This window comes from Anas acuta, chromosome 1, assembly GCF_963932015.1.
Source record: "Anas acuta chromosome 1, bAnaAcu1.1, whole genome shotgun sequence".
Lineage (NCBI taxonomy): Eukaryota > Metazoa > Chordata > Aves > Anseriformes > Anatidae > Anas > Anas acuta.
In genome coordinates this window covers 61,454-78,724 of record NC_088979.1, presented here as the reverse complement: position 1 = coordinate 78,724, position 17,271 = coordinate 61,454, and the positions used below count along the sequence as shown (strand labels likewise).

Below are 17,271 nucleotides of genomic sequence, written 5' to 3'. Positions count from 1 at the left end.
ATGTGTGTTTGCATTATAAAAAAAGGGAGAACTGGTAGATGTATGCTTATATATAAAAATAATACACGCATACAAACATATTATTCTAATATATATTTAATATATTATAAACATTATATTACATACATTACTAATAATAGAATCATAGAACCATAGAAGGCTTGGGTTGGAAGGGCCTTAAAGATCATCTAGTTCCAACTCCCCTGCACTGGCCAGGGATGCTACCCAGTAGATCAGGTTGCCCAGGGCCTTGTCCAACCTCGTCTTGAACACATCATGCTAATCATGTTAAGTTAAACCAAAGGTCTTGGATATCAGGAAGAGGTTCTTCACGGAGAGGGTGGTCGCATACTGGAACAGGATCCCCAGGGACATTGTCATGGCACCAAGCCTGTCAGCATTTAAGAAGCGTTTGGACTGTGCTCTTAGTCATATGGTCTGAAGTTTTGGGTACACCTGTGTGGAGCCAGGAGTTGGACTCACTGATCCTTGTGGGTCCCTTCCAACTCATGATATTCTATGATTCTAGTACTTTGCCAGGACTGTCATATCTGATGTGCAGATCCATACTCAGCAAGACAGCATTTCCAACTTCAATCACCTATAAAACATTGGGACTCACAGTGGCTTTAGGATCCTCTACCATAATCATGTGACAGAATAAACAATATGTAGCTTTTAGAAGCCTGTAATTCTGAGAAACATTATCATTCCCCTCCATTCCACACAACTACAGGTCTTCCGTTTTGTGCTTATTGTTGATTCTTTATTTCTCAAGTAAAGAAGCAAAATTTAAGGCTTGTTTATCATTTATAGAAAATTAATGCATCTGACAGTACAGATTACAATGGGAAAGCAAAAACAAAGCAGAGAAAGGATCTAGCAAAGATGATGTGAACCACTAACAGATAGTGGTAACAAGATGGAGAATTAACACATGAAGAATTAAAAAGTAGGAGCAGCATGTAAACAAAAATGCTCCCCCCAAAGCATTTGAAAAATACTGATCAGATAATTTTCATACCAGGAACCCAAAGTGCTTGACTACCAGGCTACACTGAAGAAAAACAGGATGGTTGCAAGGCAAGGCCTGAAAATGAAGACAAGAGCATCTTCCACATGATTGAAACATTCCCTGGTAGGTTATGAACTGCAGTAGCCCAGGTTGTACATTAGTCTTTAGAATGTCTTAGAAGGACAATACCAGAATGTCATGTCACCTCAGCTGAGAGATGGAAGAAAGGTGAGAAAAGCCTGCTGTGCTTCCCTTACATTTCTAATTGGTGTTTGCTTCTCTATTGCTCCAAACCTGAGAGAGGAAGTCCTTTCTTCTCGGGAGCAAGTCCATTCTGGATCTTACTAAGAACTCCTTTTATCCTCCAACAAAGACCCCTTTCTCTTGGGGTAAGAACATGCTCCATTCCTGTAGCCCTTCTTGCTGTAATGGACTGGACTGGGACTACACTGTTCATCAACTCCTGCAATTGTACAGCAGGCTGGCTGCTTTGTACTGATGAGAGATAATTAAAACCTTCCCTGGTATTGCTTTCTCCACTCAAAATAGAAAGTGCCTCCCTCTCCATTACGAAAACCATTCCCAGCTCAGAACAAAGGCCAGAAGTTTCTGGCAAGTAGAGATCTCACCACAAGAAAGCAGGGCCCAACATAATTTATACTGTTTCCTCCCTTGCCATCTATGTGTGGGGCCCCAATGTGATGACATCGTGGTTCAGATGCTATAAACAAGGCCAAATTCATGGACCAGAGACTCCTGGAAAATGGCTAGATGTGTGTTAGGTTAAGAATTCGTGGGAGCAAAGATAATAGTGAAGCTGATAAAGGAAAAGTGAAGAAATGGGGCTTAAGACACTGGAGAGATACTTTTCCTTTGCTAGTGCAGTTCATCTGAGCTTCTTGCAAAGAAATCAGTGAATGTGATTCTAGTTTTAACACCACTTGGATGAGGAGATCTAATGTGGGGAAAGCAGCACCATGTCTGATGGCAAACATGCCAACATGCTGCTTCCTGAAACATCAGGAGATTGGCAAGAAATAGTCATCTGTTAGAGGAACATGGAAGGCCTTGTACCTAGGATGCTGACAAAATTGAACTCAGTCCAAATCCAGATTGGACTTGACTTTCTAAAAGCCCCACTGTGGATACAAAGATAACTTTACAATCATTTTAAAACTAAAGAGGCTGTGTACCTTCATTCTCTGATTAAAAGGGAGGTCTCAAACCAGAACTCCTTACAACTTAAAACCAGAATGAGTTTAAGTGCTGATCTCAGAACACTGATACCATGCCAGTAATTAATCATAGAATCATAGAATCACACAGGCTGGAAAAGACATCAGGCTGGAAAAGATCATCTAGTCCAACCTTTAACCTAGTACTGACAAGTCCACCCCTAAACCATGCTACTAAATTCTACATCCAGATGTTTCTTGAAGAGTGCTAGGGATGGTGACTCAACCACTTTCTTGGGCAGCCTATTCCAATCCTGTATAACCCTTTCAGTAAAGAAATTTCTCCTAATATCCAACCTAAGCCTCCCCTGGCACAGTTTGAAGCTATTTCCCCTCAGCTTACCACTTGGTGCATGGAAGAAGAGCCCAGTCCCAACCTTGCTACAGCCTCCTTAAAGGTAAATATAAAGTACAGTAAGGTCTCCCCTGAGCCTTTTTTTATCCAAGCTAAACAACCCCAGCTCCCTCAGCTACTCCTCTAAAGACTTGTTCTCTACACCCTTCACCAGCTTCATTGCCCTTTCATTGGACACGCTCTAGCACCTCGATTTCCTTCTTATAGTGAGGGGTCCAAAACTGAACACCGTATTTGAGGTATAGCCTTACCAGAGCCAAGTAAAGAGGGACAATCACTTCCCTAGTCCTCCTGATCATGATATTTCTGATACAAGCCAGGATGTCATTGGCCTTCTTGGCCACCTGGGCACACTGCTGGCTCATATTCAGCCAGCTATCAACCAATACCCCCAGGTCCCTTTATGCCAGGCAGCTTTCCAGCCAATCTTCCCCCAGCCTGTAGTGTTGTGCCTCAAGTGCAGGATCTGGCACTTACCCTTGTTGAACTTCATACATTTGGCCTCAGCCAATAGATCCAGCCTATCCAAGTCCCTCTGCAGAGCCCACCTACCCTCAAGCAGATCAACGCTTATGCCTAACTTGGTGACGCATACACCTAACTTGGTGTCGTCTGCAACTTATTAAGTGTGCACTCGATCCCCTCGTTCACGTCATTGATAAAGATATTGAAGAGAACTGGCCACAATACTGAGCCTTGGGGGACACCACTTGTGCCTCCAGATGTATTTAACTCCATTCACTATGATGCTTTGAGCCCAGCCAACCAGCCAGTTTTTAATCCAATGAAGCATCCATCTGTCCAAGCTTTGAGCAGCCAGTTTCTTCAGGAGAATGCTGTGGGAAACGTATATTTCATTGCAGCAATGAAATACACATAAGTAGTACCAATCATCCTTTGTACATGATATTTCAGCCTGAAGAAGAGAAGGCTCCAGTGAGACCTCATTGCAGCCTTTCAATACTTAGAGGGTCTTATAAAAAAGATGAAGAACAAATTTTTACTTGGGCAGATAATGATGGGACAAGAGGGAATGGTTTTAAACTAAGAGGGTAGATTTAGATTAGATATTCAGAAGAAATTCTTTACTGGTGGGGCAGTGAAACAAGTTGCCCAGAGAAGTTATGAGTGCCCCATCCCTGGAAGTGTTTAAGGCCAGGTTGAATGGGGCCTTAAACAACTTGGTCTACTGGAAGGTGTCCCTGCCCATGGCAGAGGGGCTAGAACTAGATGATATGTAAGGCCCCTTCCAACCCAAGTTATTCAAAGATTCTATGATTCTGTGACATTGCCCTTTTTATATACTCTTCAAAATAGATTTTGGTCTAGCTATATTATCTAGTTATATCATCAAACTGAGAATTCATATTGTATTGGTCATCTAATGCAATCAATAAATCCTTTAATTCCTGCTTTCCAGGACACAGCTACCACTCTGTAACCATGAACTGCTTTGTGGGACTCCCATTGAAACAACCCTGCTGGATGACAATTATCCACTGTTACATGCAGAAACATATTTTAAACCAAAAGTTTAAAAACACTGCTCAGTGTTCCATCAGCTCTTAGAATCATAGAATCATAGAATGTCCTGAGTTGGAAGGGACCCATAAGGATCATCGAGTCCAACTCCTGGCACCACACAGGTTTACCCAAAAATTCAGACCACATGACTAAGAGCACAGTCCAAACACTTACTTAAACTCCGACAGGCTTGGTGCCATGACTACATCCCTGGGGAGCCTGTTTCAGTGCATGACCACCCTCTCAATTAAGAACCTCTTCCTCATATCCAGCCTGAACGTCCTCTGTCACAGCTTGACATCATTCCCACAGGTCTTATCGCTTGCCACTAAAGTGAACAGATCAGTGCTTACCCTTCCACTCCTCCTCGTGAGGAAGCTGTAGACTGCGATGAGGTCTCCCCTCAGCCTCCTCTTCTCCAGGCTGAACAGGCCAAGTGACCTCAGACACTCCACATATGTCTTCCCCTCTAAGCCCTTCACTATCTTAGTAGCCCTTCTCTGGACACTCTCCAATAGTTTCACATCCTTTTTGTACTGTAATGCCCCAAACTGCACACAGTACTCGAGGTGAGGCTGCACCAGCGCAGAGTAGAGTGGGACAATCCCTTCTCTAGACCAAATAGCAATGCTATGCTTGATGCACCCTAGGATTTGGTTGGCCCTCCTGGATGCCAGGGCACACTGCTGACTCATATTCAGCTTGCTATCAACCAAAACTCCCAGATCCCACCCTGTGGGTCCCGCGTCTCATCGCCCAGTCTGTATGTATAGCCAGGGTTGCCTCGTCCCAGGTGCAGGACCCAGCACTTGCTCTTGTGGTTGGTGATTGCCCATCTCTCCAATCTGTCCAGATCTCTCTGCAAGGCCTTTTGACCCCCGACAGAGTCAACAACTCTTCCAAGTTTAGTATCATCAGCAAATTTGCTCAAAAGACCTTCTAGTTCTATATCCAAATCATTTATAAAGACATTGAAGAGAACTGGCCCTCAAATGGAGCCTTGGGGGACCCCACTAGTGACCAGCCACCAGCCTGATATGGCCCCATTTAGCACAACCCTTTGAGCCCTGCACATCAGCCAATTGCTTACCCATCGTATGATGTTTTTTTTTAACTGTATGCTGAACATTTTGTCCAGTAGGATCCTGTGGGAAACTGTGTCAAAAGCTTTACTGAAATCCAAAAAGATCACATCATCTGTTTTCCCTTGATCAATGAGATGGGCAATCTTACTGTAAATCAAGTTAGTCAAACAGGACCTTCCCCTCATGAACCCATGTTGGCTGGGACCAATGACTGCATAGTCCCCCAGGTGCACTTCAGTAACTTCAAGGATAATCTTCTCCATAACTTTACCAGGCACTGATGCGAGACTGACAGGCCTGTAGTTACCAGGGTCTTCTTTCTTGCCCTGCTTGAAAAGTGGTACATTTGCCAGCTTCCAGTCTACTGGGACCTCTCCAGATTCCGAAGATCATTGAAAAATAATTGAGAGGTCCCACAATGACATCAGACAGCTCTCTGAGCATCCTGGGATGAATCCCATCCAGATCCATGGACTTGTATGGATCCAGGTGGAGAAGCAAATCCTGCACATGTTCAGTGTTGATTAGCAGTTTATCATCGCCACTGTCATGGTCTTCCTGCTCAGGGCACCCAGGGTGCCAAAGCCCATCATTAGCGTTGAAGGCACAGGCAAAGAAAGCATTAAATGTCTCTGCTTTGCCTATGTCTTTGTCTGTGAGGTAACCTTCCCCATGAAGTAGTGGACCTATGTTTTCTTTGATCCTCCTTTTTCTATTCACATATTTAAACAAACAAATAAACAACAACAACAAAAATAAAAACAAACAAACAAACAAAAACTTTTTATTGTCTCCCACAGACCTGGCCAGCTTCAACTCTAATTGGGCTTTGGCCGCAGGAATTTTTCCCCTACAAATGGAAACAGCATCCCTGTATTCTTTCCACATTGTCTGACCCTACTTCCAGCAACCATACACTTTCTTTTTCTGCTTAAGCTCCAGAAGAAGATCCCCGGTCAGCCAAGCTAGCCTTCTGCCCCACCTGCTTGACTTCCAATATCTTGGAAAAGCCTGTTCCTGTGCTTTTAAGAGGCAGTGCTTAAAGACTGACCAGCACTGATGAACACCAATGGCTTCAAAAACAGCTCCCCAGGGGACCTTGCTAACCAGTTCCCTGAGCAGCCTGAAGTCTGCCCTCCCCATACCCAGGGCTGAAATTTTGGTGGCAGTTTTCCTCCTGTCCCCAAAAATTTTAAACTCAACCGCTTCATGGTCACTATGACCAAGACATCTGCCAATTGCCATGTCTCCCACAAGACGCTCTCTGTTCTCCAGCAACAGATCTAGGAGGGCACCTTTCCTAGTTGGCTCCCTTAGCACCTGCACAAAGATGGTCTTCATACACTACTGCCAAATACCTTATCGAAATCCTGTATCTGTCTTTCATGAGCCAAAATTCTTTTATTTTTTTTCTCATGTTCTCCACCTTGAAAGTAAGAAAATTGTTATTATCTCCATTCTACAGATGGGAAAATTTGATCTCAAATCCTCCAGAGATTTGAGGAGGAAACAATGTAACAGCCAGGTATTTGAAGGCTTTCAAATCGCCAGAGAAATTAGGAAACAGACAGTGTTTCATTTTTGCATTTGGAGAGAAGCACAAGGCAGTGTCCTTGTCTCTAAAATACAAAGTGAGCTTGGAGACGCTCAGGTCTGATGATTAAAGTGGCTGGTGAAGCAACACCCCCATACATCAGGACTGTAAACAAAGGCAGAAAGGTTACTTCTGAAACTTCCCTAAACAGAAATTAAAGAGTCCAATCTTGCTCAAACCTTTTTGAAAAACCTCATACTGCACAATGAGTTTGAGCTGTTTAGAGAGAGAAAGCAAATTGAGAAGGTGTGATAAGGTCTTTGAATAGCATAAACATAAGTGTAATGCAGCAAAAAATGCCATATTAGTTTACCAAAACTTTGCCACAATCCATGTTTATTCACAAAATGTCCAGAGAATCACTGAATGTAAATACAAAAGACACATTTGGTAATGTATTACTTAAAATGGTGAAAGCAGCAGGTAGTATAGGAACGCTAATGGTGGGTTATGAGATGAGGAGTGCCTCCCACCAAGAAGATGAAAGCCAGAGTGGGAGGTCAGTATCATTTGATGTGAAGCATACGAGCATCTTCTTGCAAGGAGAAGACTTCAAGACATTTTTCAGACAGCTTAAGTATTTTTAAAGAAAACCTCAACCACAGCATTGCCTGAGATCAAGCTTTTGTTCTTCAGTATGGAATGGATAATATAATTTAATGAAGTTCTAAATTATTAGAAAGAATATTTTAAAAGACCATAATATTGCATGGGAATAAAACAGGGAAGCAAACCTCCTAGCATATCAATGTATCTCCACTGGCATTACAAACAGACTTATTATCTTGCTCAGAAATGTATAATGCTTGTATAGTTAATGACAACCATTGCTCCCTCTCACAGTGTGTAGCAATGTTCCACCATTTTGCCCAGGTCTGATACTGTATTAAGGATACAACAATTTCACAAGATATGCCATTTTCATCCTATAAATATCAGTGCATTTGTAATTGCCCAAGATGTTTTGGTCCAAGATCTCTGCAAAACAAAAACAGAAGAAAAACAAAACCATACCTCAACATTCTTTGTTCTCACATCTCCTCAGCCAGTTCTTTTCACCCTCTTTGTCAATTCACAAGTCTTCATCCATTATAACACTGCTGCAAATATTCTCTTTCCATGCTAGTATAGCTACATTCCACCTTAGTTCCCCCTTCTCTACTGCAGTTTCTACAAGGCAATAAAGCACACTACTTCTTTTGTCTTTTAAGAGCCCTCATAACTGTCCTGTGTGCTTCTTAACTTGTCACAAGACATAGGATAACTATGTCTTCTTTCCTTTTCCATCGTCCCTGTCATTAGTATCTATTGGTATCTTCTGAACTTCCTTCCATAATTCTTTTTGAAGAGGAGAAAAGATTCTGGTGAGCACTAGAGTGAAAAAAATCACAGTATCTTCCTTGGCAGCAGATTATTTTGGATTATAATGTACTGGTTTGGTTCTTTTTTGAAATTCTTAAAAATGACCAGGAGTTGGCTCCTGTGATTGTAGCTCTTGTTTTGTTAATAATTGTCCTTGATGACCCAGTTGTATTTTGTTAAGTATTTAGGTTGTATGTTCAAGTGTAGCATGTATGTATAGGACTTAGAAATTACGATTATAAGTTATGGTCTCTAAATTTTGCCATATTGGCCTTAGCCTGACAAGGACTTGTCCTGTCACTCAGACCTCTCTGTGATATTACATTAAAATAAAATGATTGAGATCTGAGATTCATACCATATGTTCTCCAGGATCTTACCACATTGCCCTAGGTTAGCAGATGAGCCCAGCCCTTCTCTGTTGCAGTGACCGGGAGCAACAGGACAATATAGGTGATGTAAGAATCAAGTATTTTAGCTAGCAATATTGTTCATGCACAGTCCTACGGGATAGCACAAGGCAGATGTGTAACCATTTTACCATTCCTAGAGCTGCTTTGCAGATGCAAGCTGACACAGAGACTGTGCTGCAACTGATAACCTGCAGCATGCATCCAAGTAATTAAAATGGCAGGACAAATAAGGGAAAATGCTTCACTGTAGATCAGAAGCACATACTTTGTGTTGCTGAGTCAATCTATGGAGAGGCCCCAACATCTTTGGACCACCTAGAACTGCTGCCAGAGCCTTGACTCATGTGGATATAGTGTACCCTTCTGTGGGAGATAACACCTCCCATTTACCTCTTTTCTAGGTGATGCTGATGCCCTGCACCTTATGCTCCGTATATCCTGGCTGCGCTTCTCCCTTTAGAGCACTCAGTTACTCATCTGGGGCTCTCTGACGTCAGCTCTGAAGTCAGACAGGCAGGGCCACGCCTGTCCCTTGCCTGCTCCCAAACAAAAGACTATAGATAGCTGCTGCAGCAAATGCTTTTCATTATGCGCTCCCCTCTCCTCAGACCGCCCGCCTGGCTGGGGGTGGGAGCAGCATGGGGCCCCGAGATGCTTGTGCTGCTCTGCGATGTGTTTTATGTTAAAGGGGGTGGGTTGTGCATTCCTCACAGGCTTTGAATGTCATGCAGAGCCCCAGGGGAATCCTCAAAGGAGTGGAAGGAGAGAGCAGGCGGGAAGGTTGCCATGCACATCAGGATGAGGCATCCCTCCCCCATGTCAGCCTGCAAAGATGTCCAAACCAGAGGGAATCACAGAATTGAAGGGGTTGGAAGGGACCTCCAGAGATGTGGTAGTGCTACGGCAGCACACCCGCTGCACATAGCATCCATCCCATCTCTGAAATGCATTTAAAAGCCTTCTACTTCCCACCAACAGAACTTGCTTAGCTAAGCTTAATCTGGCAAAACACAGACCAAGTGGTGATAAATTAGTCTGCTTGTACACTTGGAGTCAGTGCCAGAAAGGTAAAGGAACCATTTCATATTAAGACTAACTGTGAATCTAGATGGATATAAGATGGCTATTAATACATGCAACAAGAAGTCTGGATGAGTTTTCTAGCTATTACAGCGATCAGGCTCTAAATCATCTTTGCAAAGTGAGAAAGAGATGGAAGCAAAAATCCCAGTTGCTTTTAAACTAGAGCCTGATAAAATTACGAGTGATTACAGGATTTTATACCTGTGGAAGATAGGGTTTGGACACAAAGGCACAAGAATGGCTGCACACCATCTTTTCCTTCACCATGGAAATCCAATAAACAGCCTCCCCTCATGGAGTACGCATGTGGTACCTTGTCCTGAGGACAGAAAACTAACCTTCCAGTCCCCCTCAAAGCTATTTGGGTCTGTCTTCTCGTGTTAAACCCAAGATGTCTACTTCATGTTTCAGTGTCTTCTCACAGAGCTTGCACAGAAGATTATGGATATAGAAACGTAGGACTTGAAAGGACTTCCTGGGACAGCTGGATGCAGTAAATTGAGTAACCATTCCCCAACTTGCTGCCAAGCATTTTTTTCCATCATCATTCTCAGGATGCTTGTAGAATTAGAAATACTGCAGGACCTGAAGTGCCAGCAGGATGGGCTAACATTCCCTCTGAGTGGTAACTGCAACTAAATCAAAATATCATCTCCAGATTCTAGAAACATGACAAGCCCAACAAAATGATGAACAGCTACCAAAAAGGGAACTTGGAGGGAAGGGAAGCCTTGATCTCTGCAGAAACTGTGCATACTTCTGGAATACAAGTATGGGAGCTACAGGCTACTTCAAATATGCTAGGCATCACCTAAGAGGTAACACTAATAAAATAAACCTCAGAGAGGTTTATTTTAAACCTCAAATTTACACGTGGTTGTTGATAAAATGCTAACAGTGGGTTGAGGATTGAGCTGGGACATGGGTCCCAGTCAGAAATATATGCATACTGATCATTCTCTGTAAAAGTGACATTTTCAGATTCTAACTTATTTAACGCACAATATAGTCATTTGTGGAGTGAAATATATAGAGAGATATATTGCACAGGATGCAAGCACAGTACTCAAGACACTTAACAGCTCAGGCTTCCGTGGCTCTTCTAGAACTCCTAGTGCAAGCCCTGAAGAGAAATAACATGGAACATTCTTCTCCTCTACCACAGACACCCCCCTGCCCCTGCCCGTCTGTCGTGAAGACTGCCAGATTGTGAGCCCCAAGAAGCTATGTTCCAAAATACGTGCAGTCGCCGGTGTCACTTCCAACTCAAGCGCCGCACGGAGTTCCGCACCGCTCCAGCGATCTCTGCGCCCCCGCCGGGGAGCTCAGCAGCAGGGCCACGACGAGCCCGGCGACCCCCGGGCACCTCTGCGTCCTGCTCCGGAGCGCTCCACGCCCCGTCACGGAGATCGACAGCCTCGGAGCCCTCCGCACCGCCAGGGCGATCGGCACCCTCCGGGCAGCCCGGCGCCCTGCCCGGGGAGCCCCGCTCCCAGCTTCTGACGCGGCTCCCCCCGCCCCTCCGCTTACCGCGCGGAGGCTGCCCGTTGCCATGGCGACGTGCCTCTGGCCCTCCCTCGCCACCGGGCCCAGGTACGAGACCGCGCTCGCGATCCGCCGAGCGCCGTGGCGGCAGCGCGAGGCAGCGCGGCGGGACGGACCGCGGTCCCTCGGTCCCGCGGGGGGGGGGGGCCGCTGCAGGCCGGTCGCCCGGGGGTGGGACCGCGGGGCGGACCGGGACGCCAGGGGGCGCGCTCCACGCTCAGCGTCCCGCCCCTGACGCGCCGCGCGGTGCGACGCGGCCTGCACCCGGCGATCGGGTTGCCCGGCGCTGCCGGCCGGTGCGGGCGGGATGGGCCGCGGGCGCCCGGGCGCCCCGCGCGACGCCGCCGTGAGTGTGCGCCGGCCGGGGCGATGCCTCCCGGGACGTCTCCGCGCAGGCGGGGCCTCGGCCCGGCCGGCGGTGCCTGGGCGGGCTTCGGGGAGGGGGGCGGCAGACCGGGCGGCGAGAGGCTGGGGCTCGGCGGCGCCGGTGAGAGCCGCCCAGCCCTCGGAGCCCCTGGGCGCTGCTTGGCCGTGCGCGGCCCCGCCGCCCCGTCCCGGTGGGCCCGGGTGCCTCTTGGCCTTGGCGGGGAAGCGCCCGAGTCCGTCGGAAGCGCCAGCGCGGTGTCCGTGTCCCGGCAGGTGCAGGGCACCGGCGGCAGCAGCGCCATCAGCAAGTGCTCGGCGGCGGAGCGGGGCTACTTCGAGGACCGGTTCCTGCGGCTCCTGGCGGGGCGGCGGCGGCGGCGCGCGCCGCTTGTCCACCGGTGAGGAGCGGGCGGTGCGCGGGGCCCGGCGTCACGATTCCAGTGAGGGATTTGATGGCTTGGAGGAGCAACAGGGCGTATAAAGGAGTTAATTTCATATTGTTATGCTGTCTGATTTGGGAGAAGGAGCTCATATGTTGGCCACCCACATTGTAGGGAAGTATCTGAACCATCTGGATTCGTACTTTTCACCCGTCAAATATTCACGCATGCAAAATGGAACAGGTCCAGTTAGGATATCTACACATTTTCTCTGGGTTATTCACAGTCTTGATGGTTAAGACACTGAATACAGGAATTCTGTATGTATTATCAAAGTCTGGATATGACAAAATCGTCAGACATGGAGAAGCTGAGAGAGAAGGTAAGTTTTTTGAAACAGGGTGCCAGTGTTGGAGAAATAATTGAATTTCATTTCACAGGGGTTATTATATCCGTGCCCGTGCTGTAGATCACTGTGTTCAAGACTTTCTGCTAAAGACCCAAAGCTATCCTAGGACACAGGTACAGTTTCTTTGTTTGGGTATACTTGTAGTTTCCACTGTACTTGTGAAAAATCTTTTTTGCATCTTGGCACTTTTAGCTTGTTAGTGCATCTATTGTGATCTTTCCCTGGAAGAGCACAGAGAATCTGACTGTCGCTACTGGCTCTCCATTTGTCACTCTGACAGCAATATCTGGGAGGGAACAGTGTCTATACAATATTCTACCTCTTTTGGTAGATTGCCTGTTTTTGTCACTCGACAGATTGTGTTCTTGAACTTGAATATTCTTCATGGGTAGATGCTCAGGGTGCTGCTAGAGTTGAATATAACTATTTTCTGATACTTTATCTGCAGATCCTGTCTTTAGGTGCTGGCTTGGACTCCTTGTACTTCCGTTTGAAAGACATGGGTCTTCTGCATCACACTGTGATGTATGAGGTGGATTTCCCAAATGTGGCACGCCAAAAAGCTACACTGATCAAAACAACAAAAGAGTTGTCAGCACTTGTGGGAGATACTGAAGGGGAGCGATTAGGTATGATACTTCTGGAACATGTTGTGGATGCTAAATGTTCCAGAAGAAACAAACAAAGCTTCAGCCTTTTAAATGTTAGGCATGATGGCAGAGGAACTAGGAAGTTGTATATGTTCATTTTCTGGGTAAAAAAAAAAAAAAAAAAAAGGGGAACAAAGAAACCATTTGTAAGCATTGGGAGATAACTAGAAGATGTGTAGCTGACAATGAGTTTGTGAAGAGCTCTATTTCATTCTGTGACATCTTTTGAAGTACTATGTCCAACTTTGAGCTTACCAATACAAAAACAATGGCAAACTGCTGCATATTCTGTGATAGGTCAGGAGAATGATTAAGGACTGAAGTATGTTCTGGAAAATGGGGAATGAAATACAACAGAGACATATGCAAGCCACTACATTTAGACTGTAATTTAAATACAGATGGAGAACAGCTATCAAGTTAAGTAAAAAAAGAGAAAAAGGAGGGTTTATAATCTTTGGAAAAGAGGGCAGTCCACAGGAGGACTATAACGATGTTGTGAGGCTGTGCAGGGACAAAATTAGAAAGGCTAAAGCTCATCTGGAGCTCAATCTGTCTACTGCCGTTAAAGACAACAAAAAATGTTTTTACAAATACATCAATGCAAAACGGAAGACTAAGGAGAATCTCCATCCTTTACTGGATGCGGGGGGAAAATTAGTTACAAGAGATGAGGAAAAGGCTGAGGTGCTTAATACCTTCTTTGCCTCAGTCTTCAGCGGCAAAACCAGTTGTTCTCTGGATACCCAGTACCCTGAACTGGTGGAAGGGGATGGGGAGCAGAATTTGGCCCTCACTATGAAGTTCAACAAGGCCAAGTGCCAGGTCATGCACCTGGGGCGCAACAACCCCAAGCAGCACTACAGGCTGGGAGATGAGTGGTTGGAGACCTGGGGGCATTGGTTGATAGTCAGCTGAATATGAGCCAGCAGTGTGCTCAGGTGGCCAAGAAAGCAAACAGCACCTTGGCTTGTATAAGAAGCATCGTGGCCAGCAGGTCTAGGGAAGTGATTGCCCCCCTGTACTCGGCCCTGGTGAGGCCGCACCTCGAGTACTGTGTTCAGTTTTGGGCCCCTCGCTACAAGAAGGACATCGAGGTGCTCGAGCGAGTCCAGAGAAGGGCGACGAAGCTGGTGAGGGGCCTGGAGAACAAGTCTTACGAGGAGTGGCTGAGGGAGCTGGGCTTGTTCAGCCTGGAGAAGAGGAGGCTCAGGGGTGACCTTATCGCTCTCTACAGATACCTTAAAGGAGGCTGTAGCGAGGTGGGGGTTGGTCTGTTCTCCCACGTGCCTGGTGACAGGTCGAGGGGGAATGGGCTAATGTTGCAGCAGGGGAGTTTTAGGTTAGATGTTAGGAAGAACTTCTTTACCGAAAGGGTTGTGAGGCATTGGAACAGGCTGCCCAGGGAAGTGGTGGAGTTACCATCCCTGGAGGTCTTTAAAAGATGTTTAGATGTAGAGCTCAGTGATATGGTTTAGTGGAGGACTTGTTAGTGTTAGGTGAGAGGCTGGACTCTATGATCTTGAGGTCTCTTCCAACCTCGAAATTCTGTGATTCTGTGAAGTAGAACACAAGTTCCTGTCTCCCATGAGCAGTTGAACATGTCTTAGTGAGTAGCTCTTCCATAAGCTGGTCCAGTTTCTTCTTGAATCCATCCTCGTTTTTAATATCTACAACATCCTATGGAAAAGAATTCTGTCCATACCAGTAACTTTCCAAATTGAAGTAAAAGACAGTTGTCAAAACATATGGCAATACCCTGTTCTCTGTGTCTAGAGGACAAGAAGTGATGGATAGGCAAGTTAGATATTAGAAGAAAGTAACAGGGAACACTGGCATGGGATGCTTATGAAGGCCATTTAACCTCCATTAATGGATGCCTTTGAGAACAGTGTAAATTATCAGCTCTCTGTACAGGTTTAATTGTTGGATTGCACTAGTATAGAGGCATAGAGCAGGCAATTTCTAAAGTCACTTTACAAACTTGTTAGTTTATGATCTGATTTTGGTTGAAAAGGTTCAACCAGCATACAACTTATATTCTTATGAAGTACAGAGGCTTGCCGTGATAATGTACGTGTAAGTTGACAGTTATTTCTGAGCACAGGGATCTATAAGATTAGTCTTAGTATTTGCAGACAGTTGGCATGTTATAGTTCAAAATCCCATACCCTTTTACAAAAATGAAGTTTGGTTTTAAGACAGTAATAATAAAAGAACAAAAAAAAATACCAAAACAAAAACACCAAACCCACAACTAAATTTGAGAATATTCTTACAGTTGTGAGGGAAAACATTCAAATTGTAACAAAGCAATGGTACTTTCTTAGCCTGAACTGAAGGGTCCATAAATGAGAGCTCTTGATTCTGAATTATAGTGGTAATATAAAAATGTTATTAAACATGATAAAGTTTTATTGTAATAGTAAATATAATTCTATTGGAAACCAGTAGGAGAACTTTGTATTAGGAATAATGGAATTTTAGTTCTGAGTTTAATGGGTCTCTTACTGATGCTTCTTGTTGCTATCCCTTTGTGGTTCATTCAGTTACGGGTTTTTCTTGTATATGTTGCAGAGAAATCGAGTTGATGGACACAGCCTTATAAATGATTGCTGGTGGAGCTGATTTTCCTGTTTGTCCTTTTTGTTTTCAGTACAGCATGAACACTGTAGTGAGTTTGTATCATTTTTGTCCCACAGGAGTCGCTACTGCCTTTTCTGGAGAAGATTATAAATTACTGGGGGTGGATTTATCAGAGTTGTCTAAGCTGAGTACAGCCCTAAAAGAAGCAGGACTGGACAATGAAGTCCCCACCCTTTTCATAGCAGAGGTGGTGCTCACCTATCTGGAAAACAGCAGGTCAGTTGAATTACCCTGTGTTAGCTAGGTGGTAAAGTGAAAAGAAGCAATTTCATTGTAAGTCATCTTGGGCTGGGAGACCTGCCGTCTTATAACTAAAAGCTCATGGATTCTGTGCAAGTCCCAAACAGCTCCTTATATCATATGTATAATGTGGTAGTTGATTTCCAGGTGACATCAGAACAAGAGGCCATGGGCACAAACTGAAACAGGAGGTTCTGTCAGAACATCAGGAAGCACTTCTTTACTGTGCAGGTGATGGAGTACTGCCACAGGTTGTCCAAACAGGCTGTGGAATCTCCTTGGAGATCTGCAAAAGCCATCTGGACATGGTCCTTGATGAGTGGCTGTGGGTGGCCCTGTTGGAGCAGGGATGTGAGCAGATGCATCCAGAGGTACCTGCTGCCTCAGTTGTTCTGTTACTCTGTGAACCTTCTATGTTTTTTAATTTTCTTAAAGAAAAAAGGAAAAAAAAAAGGGAATGAATCAAATGATTGATTTTTGATTTATTTCTTCACGCATGGAGGAGGACATGTTCATAGGTCCCCAGAACAGGCTTCTCTTTTGTAAATTATCTCTGTCAGGATGCCTTAATAGCATGCTTTATGATGTTGCAGGAAGATTATTGCATGTGCCATATAATAACTGGACCCAAAATTATTTAATTATTCTTATGTACGTCTGCCTGACAGGTCAGATGCATTGATTCAGTGGGCAGCAGAGCATTTCTCTCAGGCATGCTTTCTGCTGTATGAGCAGATGCACCCTGAGGACTCCTTTGGACGTGTCATGCAGCAGCATTTTAGCCAGCTGAACTCTGCACTTCATTCTTTGTCACAATACCCTGATTGTGAGGCTCAGCAGAGGCGCTTTTTTGAAAAAGTAAGTACCTGCAGACCTAGGGCACCCATGAAACCTGATTTACCTGGGAAAGATCATAGAATATCCTGAGTTGGAAGGGACCCATAAGATCATTGTGTCCAACTCCTGGCACCACACAGGTTTACCCAAAAATTCAGACCATATGACTAAGAGCACAGTCCAAACGCTTCTTAAACGCTGACAGGCTTGGTGCTGTGACTGTGTCCCTGGGAAGCCTGTTCCAGTGTGCGACCACCCTCTCAGTGAAGAACCTCTTCCTCATATCCAGCCTGAATGTCCTCTGTCACAGCTTGACTCCATTCCTTTGGGTCCTATCACTGGTCACTAAAGAGAACAGATCGGCTCCTGCTGCTCCATTCCCCCTCGTGAGGAAGCTGTAGACTGCGATGAGGTCTCCCCTCAGCCTCCTCTTTTCCAGGCTGAACAGACCAAGTGACCTCAGCCACTCCTCATACGTCTTCTGCTCTAAGCTCTTCAACATCTTAGTAGATGTAGCTTTAAATTATAGTAG

At 45.2% G+C, this 17,271-nt stretch overlaps 2 protein-coding genes across 17 annotated transcripts in view; one reads left to right on the top strand and one right to left on the bottom strand.

Moving 5' to 3' along the window:
• DCHS1 (dachsous cadherin-related 1) overlaps positions 1–11,348 on the bottom strand; it is a 78,710-nt gene extending 67,362 nt beyond the window's left edge. Inside the window, exon 1 of one of the 2 annotated variants that reach the window (XM_068670432.1) lies at positions 11,197–11,348. The gene's annotated coding sequence lies outside the window, so the exon portion shown is untranslated. The remainder of the gene's footprint in view (positions 1–11,196) is intronic. The other variant, XM_068670525.1, reaches the window with a different exon arrangement.
• A 56-nt stretch (positions 11,349–11,404) lies between these two features.
• Positions 11,405–17,271, top strand: part of LCMT2 (leucine carboxyl methyltransferase 2) — a 31,942-nt gene continuing 26,075 nt past the window's right edge. For 14 of the 15 annotated variants that reach the window (XR_011093040.1, XR_011092986.1, XR_011092916.1 and 11 more), the window contains exons 1-5: positions 11,565–11,975; positions 12,398–12,479; positions 12,815–12,995; positions 15,719–15,878; positions 16,571–16,760. Coding sequence is in view for 10 of the 15 variants with exons in the window: in XM_068671973.1 (XP_068528074.1) it covers positions 11,581–11,975; positions 12,398–12,479; positions 12,815–12,995; positions 15,719–15,878; positions 16,571–16,760 (1,008 nt within the window). In the remaining 5 variants the exon portion in view is untranslated. The other variant, XM_068672092.1, reaches the window with a different exon arrangement.